The 13726-nt window shown below is 47.1% G+C and overlaps 1 protein-coding gene across 1 annotated transcript in view; it reads right to left on the bottom strand.

Annotated features, from left to right (window-relative positions):
- NEIL3 (nei like DNA glycosylase 3) overlaps positions 1 to 1769 on the bottom strand; it is a gene marked incomplete at its 5' end in the record, with an annotated part of 35190 nt that extends 33421 nt beyond the window's left edge. The window contains one exon of the mRNA XM_081084925.1: positions 1614 to 1769. Coding sequence (XP_080941051.1) covers positions 1614 to 1769 — 156 coding nt within the window. The remainder of the gene's footprint in view (positions 1 to 1613) is intronic.
- Between the last annotated feature and the right edge of the window lie 11957 nt (positions 1770 to 13726).

Raw genomic sequence — 13726 nt, 5'->3', positions numbered from 1 at the left:
AGTCGACGCAGCGACCGGAAACCGAGTGCTACTCACGAGAAAATCAGGGCTTTTAATAGTGAGGGGAGGGGAGCTGACTGTGGGCCCTCCAATTGGCCAGGCGCCAAGTTGGGTCTTGTTCCTGGGCGTGGCCAGCAGGGGCCTGGACCTCCGGGAAGAAGGCACTCCTCTGCCTCTGCCCCAACATGGAGGATCCAGGGCAAGATAGAGGGCATAGCCCTTGCCCTTTCAAAAACCATTATCAGCAACCATTTGAGAAGGTGAGGAGGTACACAATACATGTCCCACAAAGGGAAGAGCTGGTTTTGTTCCCCTGGTTCCTTCAATATTCAACATCTTGTTGAATGGGTAAATTTTTATAAGAATATTTTAACATTCTAAGAGACCATCCAAGATCCATCTATGGGACACCTTGAGAAGATTTTAAGAAGCACTGTAATAAGAGACGAGATGCAGACTACGTACTGACATATAAAGTCAAAATAAATAAAATACAAAGGCAATTGGGAGGAGGAGGGAAACATGATTTTTCCAAGTTTGAAAACTGTACTTTCTCAGTCTTAGGACCTCATTTGTTTCAAGTTGAAAGCACATGCTAATTTCACAGCAGGCGACTTCTTGCAGAACCAAAGGTTACCAGGAAGCTTCGCAGGAGAACTGAAAGCCAGCAGGATATTGCATGAAACACAAGGGTCTGCACATCCAGGGGGCTTTCAAAGTTGGGTAGCTTCATCTGACTCTTCAGTAAGTTCTAAACTCACCCCAGGAACATCTCACCACCCGCAGCAAAGGCCCTAGTGGCAAGACGCTGTGCTACAGATTATTTGAAAGAGAAAGAAATTCACTTACAGGAACCACAACTGGGTTTCCCTGCCCCTTCATCAGATGACAATAGTGCATGGGAAGGTTTGTGCTAAATGTTGCGTGTGCTGTTTAAGAATTATAAATTAGTTCTGACACACTTAACAGCTGCCGCATGTTGGGCCAGCCAGGAGCTAGAATTGCATGCTGAAAGCTTGCCTTAAAAATATAATGAAAGCCCTAACCGGTTTGGCTCAGTGGATGGAGCATTGGCCTGGGGACTCAAGGGCCCCAGGTTCGATTCTGGTCAAGGGCATGTACCTGGGTTGCGGGCACATCCCCGGTAGGGTTGTGCAGGAGGCAGCTGATCGATGTTTCTCTCTCATCGATGTTTCTAACTCTCTATCCCTCTCCCTTCCTCTCTGTGAAAAATGAATAAAATATATTTTTGAAAAAATGTAATGAAAAAAAAAAAAAGTCACAGGTTGCAGAGACCTGACCATGTTCATGGCGGAAAACGCAGCTGTAGCTGTAGGGAGCCTTCCCTTGCTGGGCTGTGCAGTTCAGCCAGGGGACCTGCAATAATCCTGCTGGGCACCCCAGGCCGCCTGAGCGCTCAGAAGCTCGCCACTGCGCAGGCGCCCAGCGTGGTCCCCCCTCCCCCAGCCCAGGACGTCAAGATAAACTTTGGGAAACGGGGCCGGGGAGCCAGGACCAGAGCAGAGAGCGGACACTAAGGACACTGCGCACCTTAGAGGGTCTTTATCCCAAGTTCCCCCGCGGCCCCAGAGCAAGTTACAGGAGCGGCTCACCTGGGGGGGCACCGCGGCCGCCGAGGCAGCGTGGGGCGAGCCAGGGCCCCTCGGGCTCTGCGGGGCGCTCCCCCGCACGGCCGTCACCGCCTGGCCCGGGCGCACCCGCGCCCGAATTTTCTCTCCGTTCAGAGCACAGCCTGGTCCTTCCACCATCTCCGGAGCCGGCCCTGCGGCCCTAGCGTCAGGGCTCGGAGAGGACAACCGCCGCGCCACCTAAGCTCTGCGCCCACTCTGCTCAAGGTTCAAATCTCCCGCGCCCGGGCGCCTCCCCGCCCCGCCTCAGGCCCCGCCGCAGGCCCCGCCCCGTCCAATCGCAGGTCCCGCCCCGCCCCAGGCCCCGCCCCGCCCCGCTAGTTCTAGGCCCCGCCCCGGAACCGCTCACCTAGTCAACTTCTTGGCCAGACCCCGCCCATCCCTTCCCAGGCCCCGCCCAGCCGCGCCCTGCAGCGCAAGCGCGGTGAGTCGCCCCTCGGGCTCCGGCTGTGGGATTGGAATAGAAGGAGTGCTGGAGCCTGGTGAGTGCGGCCAGCCGCCAGGCTGCAAGGTTGAGAGCAGAGGCAGTTAGGCCCGCAGAAGCGTGGGCTCATTTTCTCTGCTTTGAGGCTTTGCCCTTGTCCTTGAGCTGCCCGGTACATGCCCGCTTTGTGACCTCGTCCTCTTACTCTGTCCTGACATCCACGTTCCTGTGGCCTAGCAGGCCCCGGGGCCTTGTATGTCCTATGTATTAGGAAGTGGGAGGGAGGAGAGGGGCTCGGAGGAGGTCATGAGGACTGACAGCTTTTATTTTCTCTCTCACACGTTTGTCATGTCTTAGAAAACGTGGCTTTATCTGCCAGATATTAAACCCCGTCATTTCTACGGACGACTGAGTGTTCCATTCATCTTCCCACTTCCCACAGCAGCCCGAGGATTGCACTTGATAGATAGTCAACAAATATTTGCCGAATTGTGATTACTGACTTAAGACTGAAAAAAAAGTTGGGCCTTTCTGTCTCCAAATACTTGTTCTCAAATCGTTAATGTCATTCTTAGGAATTGAGATGCTCAGAGAAGAGGTGGAATCTGAGTGGACCATTGAAGACAGTGGTTCTCCACCTTGGCTGCACATTAGAATCACCTGGGAATCTTTTTAAAATCCTGATTTCTGGGCCTCATCCTCCGGAAATTCTGTTTCTTTGTTATGGGGTGAGGCCACAACATTAGTAACAAAGAAACAGAATTTCCGGAGGATGCGGCCCAGAAATCAGGATTTTAGAAAGATTCCCAGGCGATTCTAATGTGCAGCCCAGGCCGAGAACCACTGATTTAAGAAGCGGGGGCCCTAGGCAAGTAGAAAGGCCAATTAAGGAAACTCTAAGCAAGAAGAGCAGGAAAACACGTGCTGTCCTTGAGACATGGTGATGGCAGCAGAGGTGTCAGGCGGACGAGTCGTGCTGGATAGCATCCGGAAGATTCCTGGGGACCCCCGTGTGGAGAACACAGGATAGGGGAGAGTATATTCCATTTTCCTGGGTCATAGGCAGCCAGTGAAACTTTGGAGCAGGTGTAGGGGCCTCCCAAGCCCCTAAGCTCATGATACCTATTTACTGAGACTGGAATTCAGAACTTCAATCAAACTAAGAACCCCCTCTGCAGTTGGGGTCTATTATTGCTCCTTCTTCATTAGGAGATAGATGGGCCTCAGTTGCTCATGGTAAGTGGGTACAGGTTCTTACCCAGCGCTGAGTGCATAATACTTTGCAGGGCTCCGTTCAAAGTGTCTGTTTTCGCGAATAATAATCCTAGATACTTACTTAGTGCTTCCATGCGCCGGGCAGTGTTCAAAGTGCTTTGAAATACAAACTCTCTTAATCCTCACAGCGGTCCTGAGGTTAGTGCTATTTTTATCATCATTTTACAGATGAAGGAACTGGGGCACAGAGAGGTTAGGTAACCTGCTCAAGGTCACGGACTTGGGATTCAGTCAGGCACGCTATGGTCTTAGCCAAATATTTTTCAGCAACGTCAATTATGTTACACTGGCCCGCCACCAAGTATTTTTAGCAACAACTTAAGAAATGGTGGTTTAGAGGAAAGCACCCTTTCACTCGGCCTTGTAAGGGCATGAAAGACAGTCTAAAAAACTTCCCTCCAGCCTATTACGTTTTGACATATTTTGGATAATGAAACTTTGTTTTTACCCTTCTCCTTACAAGGTCCGTAGACAGATTTTTAGCTGGAATGATACACATGCAGCATGGAGAAAATTCTTTAATTTCTGTGTTTTGCATCAATTACCTGATATATTTAACAAGTAGAGAGTTAACACACATCATCTGTCAAGGTCTTCTTAATTTGAGCTGTGAGCAGAGGAAACAGCCATTAGTGAACGTTGCATGCAGGTGTTTTCGGTGGTATTTGCTAAAGAGTCTCCGGTTTCTCCCCATCAAGAGAAACTTTTAACATGAGGCTACCTGACAAATAATAAAATGTACAGCAACAGAACCCGTTTTGACACTTTTATTGTTTGAAGCATATGCCAAGTGTTGAAACTTTGCAAAGCAGTGACATTCATTCCAGTGTGAAGGCTGGGAGAGCCAGGTGACAGGTACCTGCCTGCAAACAATCTAAATGGCAGCACTCACCGGGGCCTCCTAGGTGACAGGCGACTGCTCTGACTTTCCCAGCCTCTTTAGAGGGCGGTGACCTGGGACGGCGAGGCTTTCCCTGCAGCTGTGACTTGCCAAATTCTTCGTGGAAGGAAGTTTCCTAATTCCCTTTTAAATTTAAGCACATTAAGTAAGTGAAGGTAGTATCTGAGCATGAACTTAATTTGGTGGAAAATAAGAACTAAATAGTTGTTCAACACGCACAAAAGATCCAAAATATTCATTCTGTGAGGGGCTCTCTCCCTGAGAGAGGATGGAAGAATGCATTTATTTTCTATTGGAAACAGAAAACAAGTTATTTTGGGGTAATATTTTGGAGCAACGTTTTCCAGCCGTCTCATCCAAGTCAGGGCGTGAACCCACCTCTGGGCATTCATTCAGAAAACAATCTGATGTGTTGCCGGGAGAGTGCTAGATCCGTGGGTGAAAGAGATGAAATAACTCCCAGGAAAGAGGAACCACCAGGACTCCCACAGAGGTCACTTGGCGTGCTCCGAGCTGACCCTGGAGGTCACCGAGTCCCAGACATCTTGGCTAAGTTTTGAGGAGAAAGGAGTGAAAGTTCATCACATGAGGAATAGAAGAGGATCTGCAGGCAGATAGGGGAGAAAATACAATAGGTACAAAGCGAGGAACTGCAAGAATATCTGGAGGATAAGAGGCTGGGAAGTGAGGGCAGAGGGGCCCAAGGGAAGGGCAGGGCAAGTCGAAGATGATACGCTAAGGATGGACGTTATGTTGAAAGTAATGGGGGGAAACAGGAGAGTGATGTAATTGGCTTTATTAAGTCACCACCGGAAGGTGTGAAGCAGTGGTTCTCAACCTTCTGGTGACATTTGGTCACCACGAGGGGAAAACGGGTATGACTGGCATCTAATGGGCAGAGGGCAGCCCAACTACTAAGTGTCTTGCAATGCACAGGGCAGGCCACCACAACAAAGAATTGCCCAGATGAAAGTGGCAGTGGTGCCAAGGCTGAGAGGCCCTAGTCCTACTGTGTGGACGAGGAGCCTTCAGTACTATGATAAACTGTGGTGTGATACGAGATACCCTTGCCTTGTTGGGTTCAATAAGCACTATCTAGCTGAGCCTTTAAAGTAAATACATTTTTATCACCTTAAAGACACTGTATTTGTTGCCTCTTAGCGTTTCTTTTGTTTATCATTAAATAAGTGTAAATTTTATTCAATGCGTTTTCTCCATGTACTAAGGTAATAATTTAAAATGTTTTCCATTGATGGAGCTTTGGTCAGGAAACCATTGAGACTTCCCCTCCCAATTAAATATTAATCTTAATAGATTTTGAATTTATTTGGTTAATATTTTATTTCATATTTTTTCACCCGTTCAAGATGTGGACTAAGACTATTTATATGCCTTTTTTCATATTCTTGTCCAATTTTAATGTCCAGATATTAAGCTCGTAAAATGACTTGTACATTGTGTGTTTTTTTTCTGGAAAAGTTTTTATAAGATAAAGTTCTCTGCCTTTTCAAGTTTGACTTACCAGCCCCTAACGGACCCTATTTTGACTAATGGAGGTACATTGTTAGCAAGGAAGAAAAGGAGGGATCCCAGAGCTATGTGATGGCATTTTCTAGAAGAAGCTATTGAATCCGTTAACTATTGTTTGCAATTCATCATACGTGAGAGCTGAAGATTCACAGCGGACTCTAGCAATTCACACAGCTTGGCAGTGTCGGAAAGGATTAGGAACGTCAGTGCATGCGTAGATTTGCTTTGTAGTTTTGTGTATGTGGCATTGTCATTTTGGTTGCCAACCATTTCGAAGACAGTTTCCCAAACAATTCCTGTCAGATTATTAGTGGAAAGAATCAAAATATGTCACCATAAACTATGTTTTGATGGGCAAATGGAAAGACAAAAAGGAATCCGGCTCAGAGGCTCAGAGGCAGCTACCATAAACACTGGCTTGCTGGCGGGAGGTGGGAAGATGCAGCAAGGTCATCTTTCTTCAAAAGTGCAGAATTCCCACTTGAGGCAAAGGGGCAGCTATGGCCTGCCTTGAGTGGGTCAGAATGGGGGTGCAGTTTAGTGAGGAGCACCCCCTGAGAAATGAAAGCTGAGAACAGAGACCTTAATAGCGTTCAGCTGGCATCTCAGGCAGGAACTTAGTCATTCTCAACCTCCTTGGCTGCACATGAGAATCACCGGGAATCTTTTTAAAATCCTGATTTCTGGGCCTCATCCTCCGGAAATTCTGTTTCTTTGTTATGGGGTGAGGCCACAACATTAGTAACAAAGAAACGGAATTTCCGGAGGGTGAGGCCCAGAAATCAGGATTTTAAAAAGATTCCCAGGTGATTCCAATGTGCAGCCAAGGTTGAGAACCACTGCTCTAGACCCAGGACCCAGATTGTAAGAGGTTTGAAATCCTTTTACTTAGAGACTCATTGTTATTTCCTTTTTTATTGTTGACTCTGTTAGAGATGGAGATGCTCCCCATTTTCTCCCCTTTGCCTCCCCCCCCCCCCCCCCCCCGCCCGCAACCCTCCTGATTGCCAGTTTCACATAATTAGTAACTGGAAAGCTCTTTTTTTTGTTGTTAATCCTAACTGGTGGATATTTTTTCCATTTTTTTTTTGTTTTGTTTTTAGCGAGAATGAAAGGGAAGGAGGGAGAAAGAGAGATACAGAGAAACATTGATATGAGACACATCAGTTGGTTGTCTCCACATGGCCAGGGCCAGGGAATGAACCTGCAACCCAGGTACATGCCCTTGACCGGAAATCAATCCTGTGACTCTTCAGTGCACAGGCCGATGCTCTATCCACTAAGGGCACCAGCCAGGGTTGTAACTAGAAACCTCTTAAGACATCAACAGCCTGTGTGCTTGTTTTTAGGGGCAGCGAGGCATGCGGAGAAGCGGAAGTGAGGGGCAGAGTGGGAGGTGGCAGCTGACAAGAAGCGCAGATACTAAGCCCATTCCTTCTGGCTCACAGGACAGGTCTTGAGCCTGAGATGGGCCTGGAGTTTAAAGCAGAAGTGGATGACTTATGTCATGATGCCATGTTATCTCTCGGTGGGCACCCGAGCTCAGCGTGGCCGCATCCAGGCCTGATTGGAAGTGAGGCGACAGTGAGATGGATGGCTGTGAAGTGACAGCAACAGATGGGCCTCGCTAGCATGAGGCAGCCAGAGGCGTGCAAAGTTTAAACAAAAATCCTCCCTCCTGAGCTGACAGACCATAGAGAACAGGTGACATCATTAGCGAAAGGTCAGGTATAAATATAGCAAGCTTGTTTAAGGCAGCTGGGCATGGTCTGGCCTTAGCAATCATATTCAAGTACCTGGGAGGTAATGTGGAAACTCCGTGTGTATCCATCTCTATGGAATTGAGTCCAATCTATTGTGGTTGATGTCTTAATGAGAACACAATGGTTATAATATATTAAAACTAGAGGCCCGGTGCATGGAATTCGTGCACTTGGTAGGGCGGGGGGTGGGGGGGGCAATCCCCTCAGCCCGGATTGCGAGAGGGTGCAGGCCAGGCCGAAGGACCCCAGTGGTGCAGGATGGGGGCTGGGGAGGGATGCGGGAGGGCTCCAGGGCATGTCAGGCCCATCTCAGTCCCAATTGGCCGGACCCCAGCAACAAGCTAACCTAACAGCCAGAGCATCTGGCCCCTGGTGGTCAGTGCATGTCATAACGAGCAGTTGAGCGGCCTTAGCATATCATTAGCATATTACGTTTTGATTGATTGAATGGCTGAACAGACACTTAGCATATTAGGCTTTTATTATATAAGATTAAAATGGATCTACCAACAGAGCAGAAGGGTCTGTTTCAGCAGCCAAATGTAAGCTCGCTTCCTGCCCAGACTTTTGGCACATAATTTTAATCAGCTACGGAAGTCAACAGAAAATCTCAGTCGTATGTAATTTGTAGATGTCTTGAAACCCGTGAATGAAATCAAGGGCAATGTTTGGCTAGTGTTCATTTTATGCAGACAAGGTTTTGAGTTCATCTGTTAAGCCTCAAGAAGGATTCTTTGGCGTTTCCGATCTGATTATTACTGGCTTGGACCCAGTGTAGACTAGTGATTAAGCCATAATAGGCTTTAGTTTCTATTATTAATCTCTTAGACTGGAAAGGTTTATCAGACCCAAGCTATTAAACGTTTAAAATTCTGGAGTTTTTTCCTTACTTGCTAAATACTGAAGCCTGGAGGCTTTTGGCCCTACTGCTTTCATGTATGAAGCAATTGGAAAATGCTAATATGTATGTGTGTACGCTTCCATGTGCTCACACACTCATGTGCATTCACATGTACGTGTTCTATAGTCTTTCAGGGATAAGCCCTCACCTTTACAAAATATTGTAACTTAGATTAGCAAAGCTGAGAAACACTGCAGCCTGCTCATGCATAAGCCAGGCGCGGGCACCCGGGGCCCCTCCCAGGGGCCGCCTGGAATGAGTCCGTTTCAGATGTGGAAGTGAGCTTCAGCAGACGTTGCTGTGCCCACCGGATTCTGAGTGGCCCAATCCTTCAGCACATGCACGTGGGAACTTGCTTCTGAGTTGGATGCTAATGCGGAAGGGACTAGCACTTCCCTTAGGACTCAAACTCCCCCAATAAAAAGGGGTGGGCATGAGTTCAGCTCAGAAAGGCCTTGGCAGTTACAGAAACACCTGGGAGAGATGCCAGATACAATAGTTTTGCACACATATCACCTTGTAAGGTCTTTCAAACCGTGTAGGAAGTTGATTTGTTTCACAGAAGGGCAGTCAACCACCTTCCTGGGTGTACTGTTTCATTTTACTGAAAGTGCTGATATTTCAAAGGGAGAAAGGACTTCTCGGAGGACTTCAGATTACCAAAATGGAGCATAGGGGGAAATCGCTCCGAGTCCTGAGCACGATAACATAGAGAGTCTTAAAGTGTATTCTTGTGGGAACGGCTCTACAGGAACAGAAGATGTGGAAGCGTGACCCACAGGCAGAGGTTGGGATTTCGCTTTGGATGCAGCCGCTCACTTATTAAAGGGTTTCTCTTTTGGTCTTAGTCAGGGGTTACGTCCAGCTGCATGGACCAGAAACACAATTGTTGGGGTACAGGCATTCCCCAAGGTGTGGACGGAGTCGGCGGAGAGGGAAAGACACGGAGGCAGCCTTCAGGTGATCATCATAGCCAGGTTCCACTTAGCCAGGCTCCTCTCTTTATTGTCCTCTTACATTTGTATTTATACTATTTGATCTTAACCCAGGAGTGGGCAAACTTTTTGACTCGAGGGCCACAATGGGTTCTTAAACTGGACCGGAGGGCCGGAACAAAAGCATGGATGGAGTGTTTGTGTGAACTAATACATGTTAACACTGCTGCTGGTGAAGGAGCGGAGGGGAGAGCAAGAGAACCCTCCGCTCTTTCAGCTCCACCTGTCTGATAGAACAGCCAAAGGGGCTGGATCCGAGGGCCATAGTTTGCCCACAGCTGTCTTAACCCTATCCATTCTATTCCAAAGGCTAGGGCGTTTCTTATCTGCATTCCAAGGTTACTCTATTGTTCTATTAAGCTACAAGGAAGTAACTGAAGGAGGTTATTCTAAGTAAAGATTATGTAGCTTAAGAGTGATTGTTCCTAACTACCCCTCTGGCACTTAGTTAAGGGGTTTTACTGATAAAAATCCTCACCTGGGGAAACAACCTTTCTCAGAGAGGTGGTCCTGTTTAACACATATAGCGAAGAGTGGGAGCAAACACATTAAGAACAGTATGCCATATACGCCAGGTCCCTTGAAACATCCCTGCAGCGACTGCGTCAAGCAGCCAGGGCGGATCGGCTTCCCGCACACAATTACGGCGGCTTCACCAGCGAGGGGTTTCTTTTTCTCACATCGCAAGGCAAGTCTAGATGGAGACAGGCAACGCTGGCCGCATGATGTCCTCAGCATCCGGGACCTACTGTGTCTTGTTGTTCCTTCATCCTCAGGGTGACTTCATGGTCACCAGACAGTGTTCTCAGCCTCCCCTCTCTCTTCTGTACCCAGACAGGAAGAGTAGGAAAGCTCGGAGGAGGAAGGGCAGGGGCCTGTCTGCTACTGACATCAGCGGCTGCGGCGCGGGAGGAGGAACCTGTCCCTCACAGGTACGTGAAGTACTTAAAAGCCTGGCCGGATTCGGGAATAAGGCCTGTTGTTTCCTTCGAGCTATTTCATGTACTGTGTTCTTTCAGTGCAGTGCAACTAAAGACACTCTGTTCTTGTTAATGTGGCTGATTTCCCCTGCCCATGTTTGAGTCTTTATTCTGCTGACTTACTTTATGAGTGGGTCCTCCATCAGAACGACAGTTTTCCAAATGTTATCTTTGCTCTGAACTCTTCTTTCTTTTAGCAGCTATTCCCAGTGAGAGGCTGTATCTGACAAGTGCGTTCTCACTGTTGTGCAAGGGCTTTGGGAATGTCCGCGCCCATTCCATCAGCCTGGCTCTCCTCCCGCATTCTTCCTGAGGAGACGAACTGCGCATGTATTTCCTGGGGTTGTGTCAGAATCCCCCATCTCCTCTCTGTGTTTGACGATCGCAGGTGGCTTTTCTGTAGCGTGTTTATATTCTCAAAGTCTGTGCCGTTAACGCCGATGTCCCCTCTCACTTCAGTAACCGTTCAGTAAGACCCGAACGTTTGCGGAATGTGACTGCTGGTGACCCTAACTGTGCCTTCTGTCGCATAGTGCCACCGTTGTCCCTCTTTCTGTTAATTCCACCTGTAATGGTTTTGGACTTTATTATAACTTTAGGAATTGAGGATCATCTTTGCGTGCTCCCTTCTTTATGGAAGAAAGGGTAAAGGGGCTGATCTCTCCATGAACTATTAATGGCTAGTGTTTGTGTTAGAGACTAAAGCCCAGAGAAGTAGCTGCTTCTCTCCTGTATCTCGCCCCGCCCTCTCTGCCCATAACCCACTTTCCCCACCGGGCCCCATGAGATACCCCACAGGTTCACAGCATTTTCAAGGCATTTTTTCATTTAGCCTCATGCTGTCTTGATAGTCAGGCAGTGACTTTGACAAGGACAATTACTTAATAATAATGTAATATTTTAGCACGTGGGCTCTCCTACAATTATATGGTTAGTAGGAAAAATGATCAGCTATGTAATATAATCTGATAGAGACTAAAAAAATAAAATGTAAAAGCTGACCTAAATGTACTTTTGAAATAAATAGACCAAGGGAAGGAAAGCTGGCTTGTGTTTTATAAAAAAACAAAACAAAACACCATAAAATTAAATGTAAAGGAATAGTACAAAGCAGCAGCTGTTTATAAAATAGATGGGTTATTGGATATTTTTATCACAGAATCATGACATAATTCTTACACATTTGAAGGAAAATAGGCATGAATTATAATTATCTATAGCAAAGGACTGAGTAGAGATTGAACAAGGTACCTAATTGCTTTAACCTGCCCACATCCAAATGGTGGTAAGACAGGACCAGGTGTGCAGGGCTGGTGGACAAGGATGGAGGCAGCATGGCGCCCAGTTGAATGATGGAGGACACAGGAAAGAAGAGTTTGGGGTTGGGCATAAATATGTAAATCTGAGGCTGGGTGTGTAAGATACTCCGGGGTAAAGCAGACCTGCTCCATTAGCCATGGGTTCTGATCACGGGAATGTAATTAATAAAGCACATAGTTGGAAACTACATTATATCACATGCTCTTATCAACCACCATGGACATAGTTTACATGCTAATGGAGGGTTGCAGAGAAGATAAGTTTATGAATCAAAACGGGTGAGTACAGACGATTAATTGACATCACTTTGAAATTTTGGAAATCCTTGCCCTGACATGAAGAAGGTTTATTTTTCCATTTTATGTCAGTTCTGTGATTTAAGCTCATATATTTTTTGTGCTATTTCTTCATTAATATGAACATCTAGTCACTTCTTCTCCTCTACATTTAAATGCTTAATGACAACTAAATTTCCCATTCCTTTCACATTTGTATTCTTCAAGGCCCTTTTAGTATCTTCCTAAAAAACACCACAGACAAGGATCTGATGTGTCAAGTCATGGGAGTGGTGAAGGGCTACACTCTGATTAAGCAGGAAGTACTCCAGGGAGAGGAAGCCCTGTTCAGGAATAGATCCCTCACCTAGGCTCCCAGTTAGACATCCACTCGGGCATAAAAAGAGCATAACTCTCCTGGCCAGCGTGGCTCAGTGGTTGAGCATCAACCTATGAACCGAGAGGTCACGGTTTGATTCCAGGTCAAGGCACATGCCCGGTTGCAGGCTCCATCCCCAGTAGGAGCCATGCAGGAGGCAGCTGATCGATGATGCTCTTTCATCATTGATGTTTCTATCTCTTTGCACTTAGCATCAGTTCTTTAAATCAGAATATCCCTGGCCTGCCCCTTTTCTTCCTGTATTCTCCCAATCATGAGACCAGGTGTGCAAAGGAGAATTTGCCTCAGCGTTCTCCAGGGGGCGCTGTCCTGCCTCTCCACCCCACTGCTCCATCCAAGGCTCCCTCCTCACACCTGGGCAGTCGGTTGTTCCCTGCTCCCTTGCTCATGACTAGTTCTTCAGTTTGGAAGAATATGTGCCAGCTACATTATCGATGGATTCACTCACGCAGCCTGAAAACTTCCTTCATAGATGAGAACAGTTCAGGGGAACCAAGACCCCGCTCCCCGGAGACCCAACACCTCTTGCCTGCACAGAATGGCATAGACCCGAGGACCACTAAGCCCTCGAAAATGCAATTGTGACAGGAAAAGAGAAGGGGCAACGGGGAGTCCATGGAAAGGCTTGGTGAGAGGAGGACAGTGGAAGCTGTCTGTGGGAGTCTGTGGAGGTGTCTGGGGCAGGGGGTGGGAGGACATAGGTCAGCAACAGGTGAAAGGGCTTTAGAAAGAGAAAGTTCATCAAAACAAATGTGTTACACCCAAAGCTTTCGGAGAAAGCTGAGGTGGGACAGGGATCGCTGTCTAAGCAGCAGACAACTTTGGAGGAGAAATGCTATGAAAGGAAGGTTGTTAGAGTGAGAATAGGGGCCAGCCACCGCTTTCCGTACAGGGTCTCCTAGTGAATATTTTAGGCTTTGCCGGCTAAGAGGCAAAATTGAGGACATGATGGAGGCATTTATGCAACAAGAGAGAGAAAGTTCCACACATCTTTTTGTTGATGAAATTCAAAATATAATGATGATAATTAGATTCATTTTTAAAAATATAGGCGTGATAATGAGATGAAAGGAATTCCCTTTTGTGGGGAGAGTAACGTTTTACTTAACTGAGGTTCAAACTTACTTTTCACTATCATCAAAATTGATTGCAGATTCATCGGCCAATGTTGATCCAAAATGAGATTTTTAAGTTTTTCTTCTTGGAAAGTATCTTTTTTCACACAGATCGCTGTTGGGAATCACTGCAGTCAATATAGCAGCACCTGGTTTTAATGGAGCATTTTCATCGATGGAAGGCATATATAATTCCAT

This window comes from Myotis nattereri (genome assembly GCF_964212035.1).
Source record: "Myotis nattereri genome assembly, chromosome: 2".
Taxonomy (NCBI): Eukaryota; Metazoa; Chordata; class Mammalia; order Chiroptera; family Vespertilionidae; genus Myotis; species Myotis nattereri.
This window is presented reverse-complemented; position numbering and strand designations above follow the sequence as displayed.